At 32.0% G+C, this 22,515-nt stretch overlaps 1 protein-coding gene across 3 annotated transcripts in view; it reads right to left on the bottom strand.

The window, feature by feature from the left end:
* igl (IQ calmodulin-binding domain containing protein igloo) overlaps window positions 1–22,515 on the bottom strand; it is a 547,908-nt gene that overhangs the window by 469,326 nt on the left and 56,067 nt on the right. For all 3 annotated transcript variants that reach the window (XR_016317808.1, XM_089711817.1, XM_089711818.1), the window contains one exon: window positions 4,641–4,832. Coding sequence is in view for 2 of the 3 variants with exons in the window: in XM_089711817.1 (XP_089567943.1) it covers window positions 4,641–4,832 (192 nt within the window). In the remaining variant the exon portion in view is untranslated. The remainder of the gene's footprint in view (window positions 1–4,640; window positions 4,833–22,515) is intronic.

Here is a 22,515-nt window from a genome sequence, read left to right as displayed (position 1 = left end):
GATATACAATATACACCTAATACATATCTTCCGTTCTAGAACAAGCCGATATCTAATTTCCACATTAGATTGCACGACAAAGGAATATCTCAACATTCTCTTGAAAGCTCCTGAATACTCAAAACTATTCCAATAATGCCTGTATTACCTACAGGCTACAGGACTTCCACTTCTCAATTTGCGTCTTTAAATTATCTAATAGCTTAAGAGCTAGCGCGCACGGGCAACTTTTTGTCTCCGCAACTATTTTGTCTCCGCAACTATTTTGTCTCTCCCACCTATGGGCTAGTATGAAAGTGCGCCCACGTAGCGACGCAACTCCCTATACAAATTAATGGGAGAGACAAAATAGTTGCGGAGACAAAGTTGCTCGTGCGCGCTAGCTCTAGATATACACAAATCGATAAAAGAAATGTTCAAATTTAATTAAAAGTGTAAATTATTATACTAATATATCTGATATATTATGAGTTGTAATATAACCTACTTAATATTATAAAGCTGAAGAGTTTGTTTGTTTGTTTGAACGCGTTAATCTCGGAACTACTGGTCCGATTTGAAAAATTCTTTCTGTGTTAGTTAGCCTATTTATCGAGGAAGGCTATAGGCTATATATCATCACGCTAAGACTAACAGGAGCGGAGCACTGCGGGTAAAACCACGGAGCACAGCTAGTTATCAATATTATTAGGTTTATATGATTTAATATTAAGAAAACATATTTTCTGTACTGTATGATAATTAATTCATTATGTTATGAGTTTTCGTATTTCGTAACTGATTACATATAGACCCCTGTTTAAATTTTTATCCACCAAAATAATAAAAAAAAAACTCGTTTAATTATTATTTCTTAAAAAATAAAGGACTTCAACCTCAGATGATTTCTATTGAAAATAGTTCTTTATTCTGTAAGTATTAAGACACAATGTAGTATAAACAATAAACATAGTATAAATCTGCACATTGTCACGAACGACTGCAACTACTTACGATGGATTCGCAATCAACTTACATTGTAACAGTTAAATGGACTTTCAGAGACAATGCGGTGTTTAGATAACTATTCTTGATAAATTGAAGTTGAGATGTTTGAAAAAGCAATTCTACTTTCGCAATACAAACTCAACTGTTCTTGTAGTGTTGTTTTAAGTTTTTATTCTGTTACATACGTTTTTGATACAGTTGTTTTTGTTTTTAATAGAGACAGATAAACAAAAAATCAAAGTAAGTCGTCAAAATAATTTCCTATTCATCTTACTACTATAATAAACAGGAAAGTTGGCTAGCATGAGTGTATGTAGATAATAGTATAGATTGGTTAATTAATTACCATACGAGTGCCGCCGCGGACTATACCTAGTTTCTTACGAAAGGAAGCAATCTACAACATCTGTTATTTTTACAAAAATCCTTGACAATTACGGCCTTCAATCGTACTTCATGTGAACCTCAAAGGTCAATCAATACAGTATATTCGATCTATTTCTGCTTTCATTGTAACATTTACATGCCTTAGGGTGCATTTCCACCAATGTGTGTGTGTAGCGAGGAATGTGTTTGTAAGAACCAATCATATCGCTTCACTAGTTGCGCTCCGCGGTTTCACCCGCGTGGCTCCGATCCTGTGGGTCTTAGCGTGATGATATATAGCCTATAGCCTTCCTCGATAAATGAGCTATCTAACACCGAAAGAATTTTCAAATCGAACCAGTAGTTCCTGAGATTAGCGCGTTTACAAACAAACATACTCTTCAGCTTTATAATATTAGTATCGGTCAATTAAGGAAAGCTGGCATGTTCACAGTACTCACACTTATGCAATTTCACTTACAGTATGTTCAAAAATAAATGCGACTCTAGTTTCATTTTAGACTTGAATTGTAAAATGGGTGCGTTGTAGATAAATATATGCAAATATAATTATGAAAGCTCTCATAATTTACCTGTAAAATTATAATTTAAAAGTAAATCAATTGATGAAGTTAATTATTTATTCTAATAATAATCAATTGGATAAAAGTATTAATAATTATTCAATTATCAAATAATAATTAAATTTCAGGTCATAAAAACAATACAAATAACACGTGCGCTCACTCCCAACATACACCAGGGCCAATCCCTTCCAAAATGATAAAAACCTAAAAAAATAGTAGTATGATGAAACCCATTAGAAAAGGAGGAGAATGTGACAAAAATTAAAGGAAAAATAAATTACAGACAATCCGAGTTCGGGAAGTGGGAGGGGGGGAGCTTTTAGCCTTAAAAGCTCCCCCCTAAGCTATTGCATAGCTTCTATCGCGGGCCTTGAGCGCGGGGACCGAATCTAGAAATTCCGTAACAAAAAACCTCACGCTCCCCACTCCAACGGGTACGGAGGTGTGGCTTGAAGGCATAGCATGCAATAGCTTTACCGCGGCAGTCCCCGAGTGCCACACGTTTTTATTTCTTTTTCAAAAAAAAATTTTTTTCTACTATATTTGGTGAAAAGTTACCTTATTGTGTCTCAAATACACTAATTTATTTGATTGAAAATATTTATTTTTTCGCCTTATTTCAACTTAATACCAAAAAAAACAACCTAATTTTCAATCGAAAATTCTGACGTCGAAATATCAGCTTTTTACAAAAAGTTTGGGGGCTTTTTGTTCGTTGAAATATCTACTTTCTAATGGTCTAAAATATAATATACATTACCATAGTAAATTTACTCAGAAAATGCATAAAAACAGTGTGATAATGAGCTTTTTTGGCAATGGCAAATTTCTCAAACGACCTGAAATGTTTTTATCGACATCATTTTGTTTATGTACATACTGTCAAATGTTAGCTGTGGTATCGTTACTTTGATCAGATGAAATTTTTTCTTTTGAAATGTTACCGAAAAGCCGATACAAGAGAAAATATAGAGTTCGAGAAGTGTGCCTGATTTAGTAAAAGCTCATTATCACACTGTTATTGGTAAAAATGCCGATTTTAGTCAAAATTTATATTTTTCTAACAAGATCCTTATCATCCAAATTTCCACCTTGGTGAGAAAAATTGACATTTCTAATGAAAATGAACAAAAAATTAAATGATTTTATTAAATACTGTAAAATAGTCTATAACTCTTCCATTTACTGTATCACAAAATTCTTCATAGATTTTTAGATATTCGTACTACACCAATTACATCACCCTGTATTTATAAACAATTGCAAAATATGACACATACATAGGCCGGGAGATACTGACACAAAATTTCGGGTCATTTGTAACAGAATGGCGGTTCTACAGAGGTCTTATTACGCAATGACTAAAAGAAAAATGATGGTCAGAACGCTGGTACCGGCGGACTAGTCGTGTGGGCGTTAGTCGAACTCGTCGGATAATTTATAGCGAAAGTCAAACGAGTTGTGTTGATTTGTATCCGACGAGCGTAACTAACGCCCACGCGACTAGTCCGCCGGTACCAGCGTTCTGACCATCATTTTTCTTTTTGTCATTGCGTACTAAGACCCCTCTAGACCGCCATCCTGTTACAAATGACCCGAAATTTTGTGTCAGTATCTCCCGGCCTAACATGTGCAATGTGTAAATGTGTTGACGTTCCAGCTCTTCTTAATATACCTATATAGATTTAGTTTGACGTTTGAATCGTTTAGCGATTGTAGCGATACTTATTATACTATTGGTTATTTACCAAGAAGCTTATATCTAATACACTGGAGATTTCAGTATGAACATTAACTTGTAACAAGAAAATATGACCTTGAATGACGCCTGTATGTTTTTTTATCCCTTTCACACCTAACTAACTACCAGTAGTGAAAGTGTGAAAAAACTCACACCTAGGTGTGAAAGGGATAAAAAAACATACAGGCGTCATTCAACGTCATATTTTCTTGTTACAAGTTAATGTTCATACTGAAATCTCCAGTGTATTAGATATAAGCTTCTTGGTTATAGACAAACACACTCCTCGCTACACATCCTCGCACATTATTGGTGGAAAAGCCTTGCCTTTTTGTAAAGGCAATCAATAATATCATGACATACAGCTTAATATTCCAGTCAGGGGGGAACGTTATCGCCGTAAAATATACGAAAAATGTGCGTTGAGAAACGTTTACTGCAATAATAATAAGATGGATTTTGTAAGCCTTACTGGAGTCCTAATTCCTTCCTTTTATTGTTATGTTAAAGAATTGAGTTTTCTTTTATGAATGTGTAATAAGTGACGAAATAAGCATAGAGTTTGTTTGTACAATTAATTATTATTAGCAATTAGATAATATCTAAAGTACATTTATACAATTAAATAAAATGTGATTTATATAATTACCTTAGTCCTACAAATATAATAAATGCGAAAGTTTGTTAGGATGGATGTATGTGTATGTGTAGGTGTGTATATTTGTTACTCTTTCAGGCAATTACTACTAAACCGATAACAATGAAATATAGCACATATATAGAGGGTAACTTGGATTAACACATAGGATAGGTTTTATCCCGGAAATCCCACGGGAACGGAACGCGGGCAAGGCCGCGGGCGGAAAGCTAGTAGTAAAATAATACAACATTATTCTTCATTATTTCATTATTCATTATTCTTACCACAGATGATTAAATAGTTACTAAGTAAGACTTACCTTTGTCATCAGCGCGGAACTCCGCCTCTAGCTCAGCCTTGGTCGGCTCCTGCTGGTTATCAGCCGGTTTCTCAGCTGCCTTCATGTTGACGGATTTTCTTGTTTTGTGACCACGAAAAACCGCCTGTATCTTAGTGGCGGCTTCTTCTTCGGAGGGACCACTCTTATCGGCTGATTCTTTTTGCTTTTCCTCTGTGAAAGAAAATAATTTATCAAATACACATGCTTAAAAGTTAAAACGTAATATTTTGTTTTGTGGTCGATTTTAAGAGATAGAACTTAAATTTTCAAGTTAGTTTTTAAGTAGTTTAAAATAATATAGTAATCTTGTCCTGCGAGGTTGCTGGTGTTTTACAAGTAACCCTGTATATCTAATGTTATGATGCCTATCACTTCAACCCATAACATAAATATATATATTACGAATTTTTTTTCATGATTATAATATATTAGTTCTTCCTTCAATATGCATAAAAAGCATCATCATGATTTATGTAATAATAAACAAAATCCTAATTATATTTGGTTTATATTAATTAATCCCAACGCTGTCATAATAATGCTAATTGCCGTCCATTGTTTGAAAATAATGGTGTTAATTGAAATGAATGATAATGACAACTGAAGGACTAATTATTGTTTGATTTGATTAATAATTGTAAAATTAAATTCCCCTCATATTGATAAATTGCAGTTTTATCGTTGTGCTAAGATGGTGTCTATTTATTTTTCTTTTTATTATCTATGTCACAGATAAAAAGTAAATACTAGTATACGTTTAAAATTAATTAATATTTAATTGAAATAAAAAGTATTCAGCCGTCATAAAATGTCTACATTTTCTTTGAATATCACGTAAATAAAGTCGAGTCAAATCTAGTTCTCAAACATTTTAGCAAAGCACTTTATTACTATAATAAGTTTGCAAAACTACCTATAATATCTACAAAAACCTTTTATTTGTACTTGTGTACTACTCCAATAAGATTTGTAACAATCAAGTTTGTTTTATTACTGTTTTTATAAGGATCGTGATAGTCCCGCTTATTGCTTCCAAGCACGCAATCCATGGATATATTATATCAAGTGCACTCAAAAATAGACAAACTTTCCTTTATTTTGATAGGTAATTGATATCAAATTTGCTTGTTATAATTCATAGATTTGTAATACAAATTATTTTGTCTGTAACCGATTTTTCAATGTCACCAACTTCTACAAGTCGTTCGTAAGATTAATGTTAATGCTTTCTCGTATTTTTCATAGGATTAGATAGAGACGGATAGAATTTACGTTTGTTACGTAAATAGTTTGAAGTTATTTAGCTTTATAAGCATGTTTATAAGTTTTATAAAAGCCTTTGGCACCATATTATTTACTACCTGCGCCCCGCGGTTATTACCCGTATTGCTCCACTGCTATTGATAGCGTGATGTCATAATATTATGTAGGAATAGAAAGCTTTAATACTATAGTGTATCTGTATTGTATAGACTTCCTCAATAAATGCACTATCTAACTCTGAAAAGAATTGAAATACGAGCCGTATTTTATGATGTTAGCGTTACAAACAAACAAACAAACTCTTTGGCTTTATATAGTATAGATTTTTACCTACCGCTGAAATTTCTACATTTACTAAGAAAAGGCTTCGCAGTTAAAACGGGTAAAACCCAGTTAGTATAATATAAACTTACTATACATATTTATTCATTAAAAGCACGTGTATTAACTCTATTTCCACACTCAGTGTCAGAATTAACTGCCCCACATTCGTTCTGAAACGAGAAGCTTAATCAGCATAAAATTAACTCATCATGGCTCGCTTGATGCGATGGGATGTAGATTGATTCAGTTTCCACTCGTTAAACGATTATACGGGCTGCTTTTCGATTTGGAAAATATTTTTTACTAGCTGGGCCCTGCGGTTTTACCCGCAGTGCTCCACTCCTGTTGGTTTTAGCGTAAAGATAATATATAGCCTTCCTCGATAAATGGGCTATCTAACACCGAAATAATTTTTCAAATCGGACGAGTAGTTCCTGAGATTAGTTGACACAAATGAACTCTTCAGTTTTTTAATATTAGTATAGATTTTTTTATACGTAGGTATTGTGGAAATGGAAAAACTTAATGTAGAAAATGTTTTTAGATATTTATCATAAAATTAAAATATAATCCTATCCTACTAATATTAAAAATGCGAAAGTTTATGAGGAAGTATGTATTTGACATTTGTATGTGTATGTTTGTTACGCTTTCATGCAAATACTACTGAACCGATTACAATGAAATTTAGCACATATACATATAGGTAACTTGGATTAACACATAAGATTTTATTTTAGGTTTTATCCCGGAAATCCCACGGGAACAGGAACTATGCGGGTTTTTCATTGAAAACGCGGGCGAAGTTGCAGACGGAAAGTTAGTATATTATAAAAATTACGTGCCCGGTATGCAAAATAAATCTCCTGTTATAGGTAGAAATGTATAATGTATGGACGATGATTAAGTTTTATCATTTTTGATTTTGTCAGGTCCTGAAACTTGAAATTTCTTGTTATATATACTTGCATTTTAGTTAGTTAAATTAAATGTCCCAAATTTCTTAAGGCTACAGTGTAATTTTAACGAAGAGAGCTTAAAGCACGTAGATTTATGCAACTGTGAAAATGCAGCTACCGTCCATATTTATGCAGCCAAATGTATTGTTATGCAAATATAAGATAATAGAAATGCTCTCTGCTTGTAGAAACTTTGAATAGAAATCTTAAAGTCATAACGTCAATTTATGTTAAGCCATTCAATATAAAGACCTTTTAAATGAATATGCATTAAAAAAGAATGTATTTAAATATTACCTGAATGCTGACATTGCATCATTTAAATGGATATCATGTTCTGAACAAAGGGTTTAAATGTAATAATAAAAAATATAAGTACACAACCAGTAGCTTCTGCACACAAAAAATTAATTTTAGTCTCCACTGTACAATGTACAAACCGTATTTAAAAACACCCGTTAAAACCACGACCATAAAAATACTATATTGGTGTCAGCTGTAAACCAAAATATATCGTATTGTTTAACTGAATACTATCAAGATATTTTACACTTTAGCTATTTTACAATACGTGCTTTCAGTCCGGTGACACAGCACTGACTGACTCATTATTCACTTCGAACGCTCGAGGCACTTTTTTAAAATGCACTCGAGAGAAATATTCAAGTACCCGCATAAAAATTAAATGCTATGTAATAATCGTTGACATACATAGTAAATGCTAGAATAATATTTATGTTTCATTTGATAAATCCATTCTTAGGATATTTGCGATTGGAAAATAATTCAATTTTCGTGCTTAGTTATTTTTCCAGATTACAGATTACTGAATAAGCAAATTATATGGCAGTTATTATGTATCGGCTAATGAAAAATGTACTCAATCTATACTAATATTAAAAAGCTGAAGAGTTTGTTTGTTTGTTAGATGGCGCTAATATATATATATGCATTTGGCGATTCATTTTGATAATCTATCTATACTAATATTATAAAGCTGAAGAGTTTATTTGTTTGTTTTAACGCGCTTATTTCAGGAACTACTAGTCCCATTTGAAAAATTATTTCGGTGTTCGATAGCCCATTTGTCGAGGTAGGCTATATGTCATCACGCTCAGACCAACAGGAGCGGAGCAATAAGGGTAAAACCGCGAAGCGCAGCTAGTATATTATATGGAGCAAAGTATATGCTTAGATCTATTTATGTAAATGTCAGATAAAATATTAATATCGAGCGATTATGTTGCACTTCAATGATTTCAATGATCTATTTTTAATGATTGTACTTATACAGGGTGTCCCACTGTTGGTATACTAAGCTCAAAGGAGGTTATAGTTTTGCATACGCTGAATTCGTAAAAAATACTTATAAAATTCCAGACGCATTTTTTTTTTCAAATAGATGAATTCTTAAAACTCTATGTGTACACCCATAACAATTAACAAGCAACCCGCCCAACTTTGCCACCAGCACGTGAGCTATCGTTTAAGATTATGTTTTCATAGACAAATTGCTCACATTAGCGAAGCGGTATATGTCGGCTGCGCGAAGCTAGAGCAGAAAACATGGATTTTCAGGAAAAATTTAGCAAAAAATTTATGTCGTAATTTTGTTGTTTAAGTATTTTTTTCGTGATCATTGTATGCAAAACTACAAGTATTTTCGCGCTTACTATACCAATAGTTGGACACCCTGTATTTATACATTATTTTATAGTAGTTGTATTTTCCTTGTAGAATTAATTTGTATCTAGTTCAGAATTACACGGTTAATGTGCGTTGTGGTTGAAATCACGATATTATATTGAATGAAATACACAGTTTCAGGGTTCTCATGTAAAAGAAAAAATGATAAGCTTGATGCGTTTAAAACGAATTAATGACTACATCTTAAGTAATTATATGTTTTCTTTTGTAGACTTGAAAGTGCCTATTGCCGTTAGTGTTAAATCTTTTTTGATACAGCGTATTTGAACTCATTTCTTCCATGAAAATCACATAATATTTCATTTCAATATAATTTAAAAAACGGTATATGTATAAAATATGTACAAGTTGTATATTATATTAAAACTAGCAGTTGGCAGCCCTAATCCCCTTTGTATTTCATATTCGCAGCGGTGAAGCATCTCAAATATGCATTACTATGTAGGTATTAACATCGAACAGAAGATTAAAAGCATGAATATTAAAGATCACATAATATTATAAATCGTTATTTATGCAAGCTGGTGGAATATGCAGTGTTTTTTTTAGGGTTGTACATTATATAATTTTATATAGGCTTGAAAAGTTTATAGAAAACTAGCTTTTGCCCGCGGCTTTGCCCACGTAGGTTAGGTATCATTCTTTTATTTTAGCCCCTTGCCCCTTAGCTAAAAATTTACTTAAACTTAAAAGACAGTATCGGAATAGGTTGTTTAATTGTTATTAGGTATTCATTAAAACATTGAGTTACTATGTACTACGTATTAGAGAGGCCATCGCTACTACATTATTTGTAACACTAGTTAGAGTCAGTCGTCTCAAACTATTTTTTTTGTTTGTTACATTGATTGGTTTTAATTGATAAGTTTATTCATATTTTTTAAAAAGATAAACAATATTTATTTGTTACATTGATTGGTTTTAATTTTTAAGTAATAAGAGGCAGAATATCTACAAAGTGTATGACTCACTAGCCACCCCGCGCCGCCGCGCTTGTCGCACAGATTTTGTTCGTGGTGTCCTCTCTATAATAATACCTGAATACATTAAAACGAGTTATTGTTCATTAATTTACGAAACAAAGTTTTTATCGGCTTAGGAAAATTTGTTTGTAATTGAAAATAATTAAAATAAATCTCCATTACCTATAAAATCCAATTAAGGAGGAAATAATTGGGTTAATGGGTATATTTTAAAGAAACCAATTTACTTTTAAATTTACGGTTATAGCCTATATACAAATTAAGGTCTATTGCAAATTTGAATACATTTTGTGCTAAGTTTTAATATTATAATTTACTAGCTCCGCTCTGCGGTTTCACCCGCGTGGCTCCGTTCCTGTTGGTCCTAGCGTGATGACCCTATAGCCTTCCTCGATGATGGGATAGGTGGGCTATCTAACACCGAAATAATTTTTTTCAAATCGGACCTAAGATTAGTGCGTTCAAACAAACAAACTCTTCAGCTTTATAATATTAAGTATAGATTTAAGAGGAACATGAGATTACATTATGTAGGTCAGTCTGTGTTTAATTATTATTTTACAGCTTAACTATGTTTTAAGTCACTGAGTTTAGAAAAAAATGGTAGGAGGCCATCTGTATTTAAAAAAGGTTCTGAAATGTAATGTCCTTGTATTTGTAAATATATAAATACATAATATAATACAGCTGCATATTGTATTTATATAACGATATACAAACCTCATTAAAATATAATAAACATACGGTTAAATTAACGAATTAAAAATACATTTTCATTATACCAAGATCACTGCAAAATCGCAAACACAATAAAAATATTGATGAAAATTTTCTCAACAAATTGCTTACTCCGCTTGAGATAAATTAATGAAGGCATTTATAATTTCGTTTCATACAATTATAAAGAGGGCTTTATTTTTACAAGAGCTCAGAGGTTAATAAAGTGTGAGTTGAGTGCTCTGGGGCGGAATAAAAACCATCGAGAGGTGGTAATTAATTTGTATTATTAGATTAATTATGGAGGGATCAGGGAAGAATGGATTACCATCTTTACAGTGGTCATTAATAAAAATATATTCTCCTGTTGCTGATATAAGCGCGTTCAAACAAACAAACTCTTATCAAATTAATCGCCAAATGTGTTGGTAAGTTCAAAACTCGAGAACGGCTTAACTGGTTTCGTTAATTCTTTTTTTATAATATTCCTTGAAGTACGAGGATAGTTCTTATGGAGAGAAAACGGAAACGTGTACCACTGGAGAAGCTGGGGCTAGTAGTATACTAGTAGTAAATTTAAGTTCAGTATCAGCTTTTCTAACAGATTGTTGATGAGAATTTTATTTCAACGAGGAGGACTTCTTGAATTGAAGATAGTACACGGTAATATAAAATAGCATTGTATCATATTATACAACTTTTACCCCACACTAGGAAACAGTATAATTTTATATTTATTAAGTGTACCGAGTTTCCCCAATTCCAATTGAATATTTTATCGAGTTCCAAACGGGATGTTTATTAAGCATTCATGTCCTTTCCTTAAAACTCTGCTTAACTTGACTTTTATAATTCCCTTTACGAAATAATCGATACCTACTTAAGGTTTAGGAAAGAATCAAATTAAGTGTAATGAGGTTCATCATTCTATTACATCGACCTTAATGAACTACTTATAATCATTGCGAATCACATTAAAAAGGTCTAATCATTTGATGAGTAAAGTTTTTTTATAAGTAATGAATGAAACAACCGCACAAATTTTAATTATTATTCACCTACCCTTTTTTACGCGAGATATGAAACTACGGGGCTCACACGTGACGACATCGTCAGTCTGCGTCAGGCAGTTGCTGGGTGAGGTTTTCTCTACGTTTTATTATTGCAATTTTTATAGTATCTTTTGTTTTGCAGCAAAGAAGATAATACGTTATAACCTGTAATTACCTGACACGTATAAAAAGGCAATGCATACGAATGGAGAAAAAGAAGAAATTAAGGTCAGTGATTTTTTCGTTTTAAATCTCTTAGACGAAATTTTGCACGTTTCTTATATAATATACTTTACATGTACACATTACAGTTTGTGATGTGTTAGATTAGTGTGATATTTTGGTAGTAACTAATATTGAATTCCCTTAAATTGGATTTTCCTTTCAAACAATATGTATGTAATTTTAGTTAATAAACTAACTATCTATCTAAAATTCATGTACATCATTTCAATCATACAAACACACTCCAACATTCTAAGTAACATTATGATACACAAACTGATATCACAAAAAGCCAAAGAGCACTAAGCTATGCCTAGCCGACCCACACTTGGCCATTGTCTAGTTCGTTAGCATAGTTACTGAATTAAGTGCTTTCGCCTTTGTCAGCTGTAGCACAGATAGTATAATACTAGGCTGTAGTGTGCTTCATTGCAGTGTCTGTGGCCTGATTTGAACATTATGTATGGAAATTGTTTATCAAATTTTATATGTATTGGTCGCCTGGCTTTGCATGTGTGGATTCTATAAGAAAGCGTGTAATTAAGGAATAATTTTCCAATTTAATAATCAAAACAGATATCGTAGTTTCAACAACGGTAATTTCTATAATATTTTTCATACTAATGATTAAGGTTTTTGAGTAAGGTTAGTTGCCTTACGTTACGTAATACGTTCTTTTTAAATGATGATCTACTACATTCTACTTTTTATACATATAACTTATGCATTTTATTGCAATAATAAAAATGCAAAATGGCTGATAAGGAAATCTACCACTCTTTTTTTTTCCGCATAATACATAGGTATATATTATCTACTAGCTAGCGCCCACGGCTTCGCCCGCGTTTTCAACGAAAAACGTTCCCGTGGGATTTCCGGGATAAAACCTATCCTATGTGTTAATCCAAGTTACCCTCTATATGTGTGCTTAATTTCAGCATTGCAGTAGTATTTGCGTGAAAGAGTAACAAACACACACATACACATCCTCAGTCCTCACAAACTTTCGCACTTATGATATTAGTAGGATAAAATAAGTAACTTTGCATTTTTTCCACGAAGCCCATTAAAATGAGGTCCACACATAATTGAATCCATCCTGCATGTGAGATTAAATTTCGATACCGTATTAACGGAAATCTATTAAATAAATTAATATTCCCTTACGATCCTCGGTCCAGTTAATTATATTTAAAGGCTCCTATATGGGTCCATTATCTTGTTTGATATTTGGACAATATTGCTGTCTTGATATTTTCCGCGTATGCATTTTGAAATTGAAGACAGACAGACATACAATATCATTTAAATTTATTAAGATAAGCTTAGATTAAGTATTGATATAAAAATTTATAATTAAATGCGAATGTTTGTGAGGATGTGTGTGTGTTTGTTACTCCACGCAAATTCTACTGAACCGATTACAATGAAATTTAGCACACATATAGAGGGTAACTTGGATTAGCACATAGGATTTTATCCCGGAAATTCCACGGGAACGGGAACCATGCGGGTTTTCGTTTGAAAACGCGGGCAAAGCCGCGGGCGGAAATCTAGTAAAAAAAATAAAAAAGAATTTCAACCGCGAAAGTACCTAATATAATACAATAATTAATTATTCCAAATAAATATGTATAAACAATAAACCGTTTATATGAATATTCAAAATGTTATTATTTTAACTGCAATATGTTTACTTTAACTAAGCTAAACAAAAAAAAGATGTGTGGCACTCGGGGACTGCCGCGGTAAAGCTATTGCATGCTATGCCTTCAAGCCACACCTCCGCGCCCGTCCCCGTGGGGAGCGTGAGGTTTTTTCGTTACGGAATTTCTGGATTCGGTCCCCGCGCTCAAGGCCCGCGATAGAAGCTATGCAATAGCTTAAAAACTTTCATTGAAATATATTCAAATATAATATTTAGATAAGTTTATTTACATATAATAATACTTTATTTGTATTGTATTGTATTGTATAATAATCTTTTTTGTATTATATTGTATATAATAATACATTGCATAATATTAATAAAGTTGTTTTGTTGTAGAAAAACATAAAACAACATATCGGTAGATTAGCGTCGTTATTCATATTTTTCATAAAAGCAAGCATTATTAGTTATTACCAACTTCGGTTAAATTTATGACTCGACTATGGAGAGGAAAGCCATGTTCGATACGCTATTACATATTTATTACAATAACCTTTATGATTTTCGTAAATGTTCTAAAAACGGGCACTATTATAAAATAATGATTTTCTTGAAAGAAGTAGTTCAAATCCGTATTATTTGTAAAATGTCGAATTAACAACAAAACAAAACCTTAGAACAAAACGAATCCTTATACTGAATATTACTACATTAAATGAATTACTTCATTTTTTGAAATAAATGCATCCTTAAAAAATGAATCGCTAAGCGTAAAAACTCGGCTCGACCAATTCTGCGTATTTTTTTTACGTTTTTGTAAAGGGGCAAAAGCGCATTACAACGTCTGCAAGGCAAGTCTGTAAATCTTATATATAAAAATGAATCGCAAAATGTGTTGGTAAGCGCATAACTCGAGAACGGCTGAACCGATTTCGATAATTCTTTTTTTATTATATTCCTTGAAGTACGAGGATGGTTCTTATGTAGAGAAAACGTAAATATTATGTACCACGGGCGAAGCCGGGGCGGACCGCTAGTTGTTAATAAAATTGCCTCGGATTTAATTCATATGAACTAGGCAGTAAAAGTCGTTAACTTTAATCATCAAAATATCCTTAAATACAGTTGCACCAAGAAGTAACAATACAAAGTTGGAATATTTATTTCCTTGCACATTAAACTATGATTCTAGTCCTTACATTAAAGTAAATATAGCTAACTAGATTTCCGCCCGCGGCTTCGCCCGCGTTTTCAAAGGAAAACCCGCATAGTTCCCGTTCCCGTGGGATTTCCGGGATAAAACCTATCCTATGTGTTAATCCAAGTTACCCTCTATATGTGTGCTAAATTTCATTGTAATCGGTTCAGTAGTTTTTACGTGAAAGAGTAACAAACATCCATACATCCATACATCCAAACAAACTTTCGCCTTTATAATAGTATATAGCTAATATAAATAAGAATGAACACACACAAAACTGCGGTATTCTCTAACAAAAGCTTCGTTGTATCGCTACGAAAACGTAATTGTTTGCAATCAAACTTTATTAGAACACGGTAAGGTTGTTCCGCGGCATTGTGGAACAGAATGTAATATCCGGGTTTTTCGCGGTTTCAGCGAAAATTACTTCTGCTTTGGTACAATTTTCGGGTAAGGTTAGGTATAAATATGCAGATTGGTTTCAACTACAGGTAGATTATGTTAAAAGTTATACTGTATTTAAAAGTACTTAGTCTTGTAATATAAAAGCGCCTGTGTGCTCGGCGCACACGTGTCAGAAGTGAAACTTTGACATGATTCAAGATACCAAAATCGTCATTTTACTCCATGACGTGACATTGAAATTTTACTTTTAATGCGCCTAAAGACGTTTCCCTTCAAAATTATTTGTTATTTTTTTGTTGTTTGTGTTAATTGCATTAGGTGCTAATAACTGAAGAACGAATGAACGGGTGTAATAATTTTTCTTTTATTTAATTTAGCTAACATGTTACATTACAATGCACTTATACTTATAGGTAGGTAAGGTAACATACCTAAGTATTTTTATTCATATGTTTGTAAGTATATGTTGTATATGGTTTTCTCCTGCTTTACATTCAATGCTTTATTTAATAATAATAAAAAAGAAATATTAGGTATACTATTTTGCCATAGGTATCCGAACTTTATTTCGTTTCGATATTAAATAAATTGTTTGTTTACCAGATAAAGTTAAATCGTATTTTCAAGTCAATATTTGTATAAGTCGAGAACTTTCAATAAATAAATATTAAACCATTGTTTATTTTGAATTAATTATATTTTATGCAATATGTTAAACAGTCCGATACAATAAGCAAAAGGTAAAACTTTATATTTAAAAGTGCTTAAAGAAGAAGGTCTAATAGAATAAATAAAAGTTTGAGTTTGAGAAAAATATTCAGTTATTACTTTTAGCTACGTTTGATTTTAAATGTTTCATTTTGCAATTAATAAACTTCTATAAGTCGAAAAAGTATGAATCCTCATAAAGTTCTCATATGATGAAATATAAAGCCAGTTTCCCCACTCTAGTTTCTTTGGAACTAAGCAAACACAAGTACAAAGAAGTACTAATTAAAAGCTAACTTCGTATACATGACTTTGTAAGCGTAAACTGTGTAAATTGAATTTTTTTTAAAGATGCTGTTTTTTTTCATTAAATTACTTAGTACTTATTACTAAATTATCTATAGTAATAGATTATTTATAAATACATAAAAATAGGCGCTAGCCGATAAATAATAATACCTATAGTCTGCATCAATCCTAAATAGGTTAACTTTATGACAACGAAATAATTTTACCATCTACGATATTAAATTATAATTTTTTAAACGTTACCTACCTCTATAAGTAATATTATAATAAAAGCATAAATAAAAACTAAAGATTTATCAAATAAAACTCGTGAATATGGTAGATTGATAAATTCATAGAGAAGCAATTGCTAAAGATATCATCTCAGAATCGATGTTTGATGAAGGAGTGTCCACTCAATATGATAATGTAATAATAGATAAAACAGAGTTTCAAGCTGCACTGCATCATACTAGTGAATGATATTTTTCTAATTCTTGATGCATTTTTTCATATTATAAAACCATTTATAAAATTTATCCCGGGTAGTAATTTATTTCCAATATTAAATAAAAATCCGATTTTTTTTTACTATTCAGACTTTGTTAGTTATGTCTATGTTCAGATTTAATTCAAAGAAAATTAATCGATTTCAGTCTACGACAAGTCTACTCGTGTATTCTAGAGCCAAGAGCCTAGAGCCTACATAAAGTAAAACTAATGTAATAATTTGTCACTGTAATCAAACCTTATAACCTTCAAAAGCGTGAAATCGATAAACACAATAAGAACCATTTATGGTTAGGGAGCCAGGTGCAAATTTGGTTAACTATTTCCTCTCAAGAGATAATTCGTCAGACGCATGAGAGTATAGTATTATAAAGCCTCGTGAACGTCAGCTGGTGCTCAGTTGGGGGGGTGAGCGGTTGTAGCCTCCCACGCACATAGGAAAAAAAAATACATTCATTCATTCATTTCCTCTCAGCTAAAAATTTGTCAAATTGTAGCTAACCCAATATCTCAACGAAAAAAAATAGTCAGCTGGTTACAACATGGTGTATTATACGTCAGCTGGTGTCTCGAACATGAACGTTAAATTTAAAGAAAAATTTATTTTCCGTTATTTCCTCTCAAACAAAAATTTACCTGATGATAGCTTATATGTAACTGTGGATAAATATATATGTCAGCTGGCTGTATCTTGGTGGAAAAACCGTCAGCTGATACGGGAGGCTACAACCGCTCTTCCCCCCAACCGAGCTCCAGCTGACGTTCACGAGGCTTCATAATACTATACTTTGATGCATTTTACTAATTACCGCTTGAGAGGAACTTGGTCATAAAATCTGCTGCTGGCTCCCGGACCATTATGTTCATTCATAACGTACGGGGACATAATGAACCATTTTCCTCATCCTTAATATCCTGTTATTGCAATCTCGTGATATTAATGGACAAACAGAGCTTTATTGGAGGAATGTGTTATTAAAATTGTTACAGAACAGCATTATTATATAGTTACTAGCGGCCCGCCCCGGCTTCGCCCGTGGTACATATGAAAAATAGATGTTGGCCGATTCTCAGACTTACCCGATATGCACAGAAAATTTCATGAGAATCGGTCCACCCGTTTCGGAGGAGTAGGTATGCAGACTAACATTGTGACACGAGAATTTTATATATAGTTATAGTATTATTATTTTAGTATAGTATTACATTATCTGGGTATACGGTATATACCTATGTATTTTGTTTTGTAATATCCATACTAATATAATAAATGCGAAAGTAACTCTGTCTGTCTGTCTGTTACTCAATCACGCCTTAACTACTGAACCAATTTGCATGAAATTTGGTATAGAGATATTTTGATACCCGAGAAAGGAAAGGCTACTTTTTACCCCGGGAAATAGGATAGGTTTTATCCCGGAAATCCCACAGGAACGGGAATTATGCGGGTTTTTCTTTGACTGCGTGGGCGAAGCCGCGGGTGGAAAGCTAGTAATATTATAACAAAAAGACTTGAAGCTACTTTAGTATTTATTGTTTAAATTGAATACTGCGACCGGTAACATTAAGTTTAAATAATTGTGAACTATTACAACCATAGATATCTAAATATAACATCCTATTATGGTTTGTTTTATGTTATCACCTTCCTTAATTTAATGTAACTGGCTAATAGCACAAGCCATTTATGTTCATATTCGTATATTACATAAATTATCTTCTATAATAAAACCGTAAATATTTCTGAAACACGACTCATAACAATGCAACGCATAAATATTTAAAATCTCCTCTATTTCAAGCCAAAAATCTAAAAAACAACAAAACCTCGTTATGGTATGCTGTAACTGTAAGCGTGCCTGGGTTTTAGATTCTTATTTCCTGAAGTGGCTTTCGAACTAAAGTACTGCATGTATAGCATTTTGTGAATACCATTTTAAGTGGGTATTGATTGTCAACTGGCTTGTAGAGAAATAAATAAATAATAAAAGTGGGTAGCTAGGAAACAAAGATGGTCGTCAAAAAAAGTAAATCTTAACTGAAAAATTTAACCTAGAATCGACAAAAAGCTCAATCGACATACCTATTTCTTAATATTATTTATTAATGCCACAAAAGCCTTGTATTCCAGTCTTCTTAAAATCGTGTTTATTTGTTTAATTAGAAAAAATGCAATTTGAAACAAAAGAAGTAGATGAAGGTAGGTGATAAAACTCAAGTATCATCACATAGAGGTAGATTTTATTATAGCAACAATTTATTTATAGTAGGGGAGCCCAGGACGCTAAATGTGGATTTACTCGAGCGTCACGGGAACCTATTATAATTGGTAGATTAGACCATAGCGAGAAAAAAAGGTCCTATAATGTTTTCACTTTTAGCGGTGGGGAAGGGTTTTTTGATTTTTTTTAATTAAAAAAAAAAAATTGGCTTGGAAATACTCAAGCGCGTTAGATATTGATATTTTGCATGCTCCAGGACGTCACTGAAAAAAAGTATACGTTAATCTGACGATTTAAGTGGCGATTTGATCGCTATGAAGAAAGGGTAAAAAATTAAAGTAATATTATTCGAGCGCGTCAGATTAATATATGGGGGGGTTAATTACAATATAAGAAGTCCCCATTTCGCTAATCTGACGATTCGAGCTCAACCTTAGGGAATTATGGATTATTCAAATTTTCCAGCGGGGCCCCTGAGCGCACCCACCAACCATAACTGCTCATATTGACTAGAGGTACCAATGAATAGCTAAGGTACCGTCCCTTATAGTAATCTGACGCGCTCGAGTAAATCCCAAAATCCCCCTCTTGGCCTCCCCTACTATTAGGTATACCAAAAACATGGTATTAAAGCCAAGCAAACTTAACGACGAAACATAAGTATACAATTATATAATAACTTGAAATTGTATGTTATTTGTCGTAATAACTTTTATTGTTCATATCAACGTCAAGTTGGCTTTAATAACTTGAGCCGACATCAAGTTACGGCCAATTTTCTATATTGTATCTACTGTAGGTATATGTAATTATATTTTTTTCTAGAAATTACGTGACATGAGTTCCCTTATTTCATTTTATAATGAAAATTAATAGATATAGACCGTTAAAATTGTTCAAAAAATAAACAGACAAGATTCAAATTCTAATCTAATATTCGAAAGATTAACACATAATATATTATGATAAACTATAGTGATACTTGGTAACGAAAATTACTACACGAAACTATGAAAATAATGAGGTCTTTGTAGAATATCATGTTTTGAATTTATATTTTAATCTAAATACATAGAAAAACTTTTAAATCAATCACACAATATCGACCATTAACTATTAAAATCATTTATCATCAAATATACATAAATTGTAATAAAACACCAAAAGAAAAAACACATGCTTTATACAATTTGTTAACCTTTTCCCCACTTTGTCTCCTAGCATTATAAATGTCGGAGCCATATTTTAAATGTCAGATAAACAGCACGTGTAGAAAATTTGTGTTTAATTCACTGAAAATTCTTTGCAAGGATATTTTTCAATAGAAAATGTGTTTTATTTCTCTGTGTTAAGGTGTTAACATTTTATTTTGACACCATGTGACTTATTACAACAAAATACATAATTTAAATCGAACGTAGCCTTTTTATAACAAGAATATATTAAGATTAGATAGACAATATAGTCAAGACAGCTGGACGCAGATGGTTGACCAAAGCCAAAGATCGGCAACTGTGGCACATTATGGGGGAGGCCTTCGTCCAACAGTGGACTTATCCGGGCTGAATGGATGGATGGATGGAGATAGATCATTTATGTCCATTACGAAATAAATGTATAGGTACATCATAAAATTTTAAATCGATACAAAACTATTGTTAGTGTCCTTATAAACACACTAACACTATAGCTTTAATATACCTTGCACACAGTGATTTAAGGCCAATATTATTATAATAGATTAAAATATATAAAAGTGGGTAAAATCAGTCGCCAGTAAAAATAAATTTTAGTTAAACAACACTATAAAATGAAAATGTAATAAAATGTTACCTTATTCTCATCACATTTTATAACACAAAAATATTTTACCTCACCTGTCATATAAATAACATGTCATACAGCCTTATTAAAAGTATGAGCGTGACTTGCAAGTATTGATTTACGGATTACATATTAAAGTAGGTTCCATCGAACTGACCCACTTTCCTAAACTTGTATTATATTACAAATTTGGACGGCTTATACTTCATTCTTTGAAGCTTTAATTTCTTTCAATCCGTATTTGGTCTTCGTCGTGTTGTTTGTAGGATAAATGCTTTTGCGAATGCGAAGCGAAGCGAAGCGTTTGCGCTGTATTTGATAAGTCTGTTAATACCTTTATGTATAGTTTTTTTAAGACATGCTTAATGCATTACATTTATTACATTGATCTATTTTCTTTATAGACAAGTAAGTGATCAGTCTACTAAGATATGGACCAAGTTTTTTTTGCAATAACTATTGTACTAAATTGGCGGTTACGTTATTTTATTTATAATGTATACAACTTTATATACCATGTTAAATGCAAATAAAGAATTTATTTATTTAATGTTATTTTCCTATGTTTATGTAGGTAAATATCATTATGTTCGATAGATTACGTTATAATAACTATTATTGTAATAATATTGAAACGAACGGTATGCAATTTATCAATACTGAACTCACATTATGGAATATGCACGATAAGTAGAGTTCATTGAATGTATGAATTTCATGAATACATTAATTGGCTGATTAGTCGGATAATAATTACTAAGTTAATTCTACCTATGTAAACTATAATCGCGATTCGCGAATCTTTGCATAATTCAATCAAATACAATAAACATAGAAAATACATTTAACGAATAGTATTCTTATATTTTATTTCTAATTTTACAAATAGTATTATCATAATTTTTATTATAAGTTAAAAATAAACAACAATATTGTAGATATTCTCTTTACATACTAAAAAGCCCTTTTATTATGCATTAACAATAAGATCATATTTCACGTAATAAAAGCCTTTTAAATGGCATGATTTTTAAAAATCCTCTTCCCAACAAAGGAATTCGCGAAAACATGCTCAAAAATAACCGTGCAAATATTGAAAAAGTAAACTAAGCGCGAAAAGAGCTTCGCTGTTATGGTTCCGTATTATTATTAGCTAAAATTTGCCTCTGTTTTCCGTAATTTTATATTTTTATCAAAGAATTTTTGTATCGCGGTATGTTCGCTTATAACGGGATAACCTGTGTGATATAAAAAACTATCTCTATGACAAATTTCATCCAGTATTTTTTTAGCTATTGTAGTGTAATTACTAATTAAGTAATAAAGCCTTGAAAACTTTTGCCTTCAATAATAATCGAGGCGGAGATTAGCTATAAAATTTACCGTGGGTAAAAAATACTATTTACAAAAGTTATAATTTATAAAAATGATTCGATACGATACAAAATATAGGTATGCACTTTTCAATAGGTAATTGATAAACGGCCGATTAAAATATTTTTTGAAGTGAAAACTTCTTTAGCGGCGTTGAGCACTTTTTCTGTAATGGGTATAAAATCTTAAACTCGCGTCAGGACACGTGACCTGAATCCTGATCGTAAAAGCGTAAGACGGATGGATATCAAACATGCTCAACGTTAATAATCAAGTTTTCACTTCTGCCGGCACTCCCGGAGTGCAACCTGTCTTTTTTTTTATAAACTGTGTCAAATAAAGTGAGAAAAACAAGTTAATTACGCTATCGTATCAAAGAGACTTCACATTCTTAATAATTTATCAAATTACTAAAATTTATAACCTGAGAACTGCCCTCAA

The sequence above is a fragment of the Colias philodice genome, chromosome 27 (assembly GCF_061535455.1).
Source record: "Colias philodice isolate Cphi_HAF_F1 chromosome 27, ilColPhil1 Martin Lab GWU primary, whole genome shotgun sequence".
Classification (NCBI taxonomy): Eukaryota; Metazoa; Arthropoda; class Insecta; order Lepidoptera; family Pieridae; genus Colias; species Colias philodice.
The sequence above is the reverse complement of the archived record's forward strand: the minus strand, read 5'-3'. Positions and strand labels throughout refer to the sequence as shown.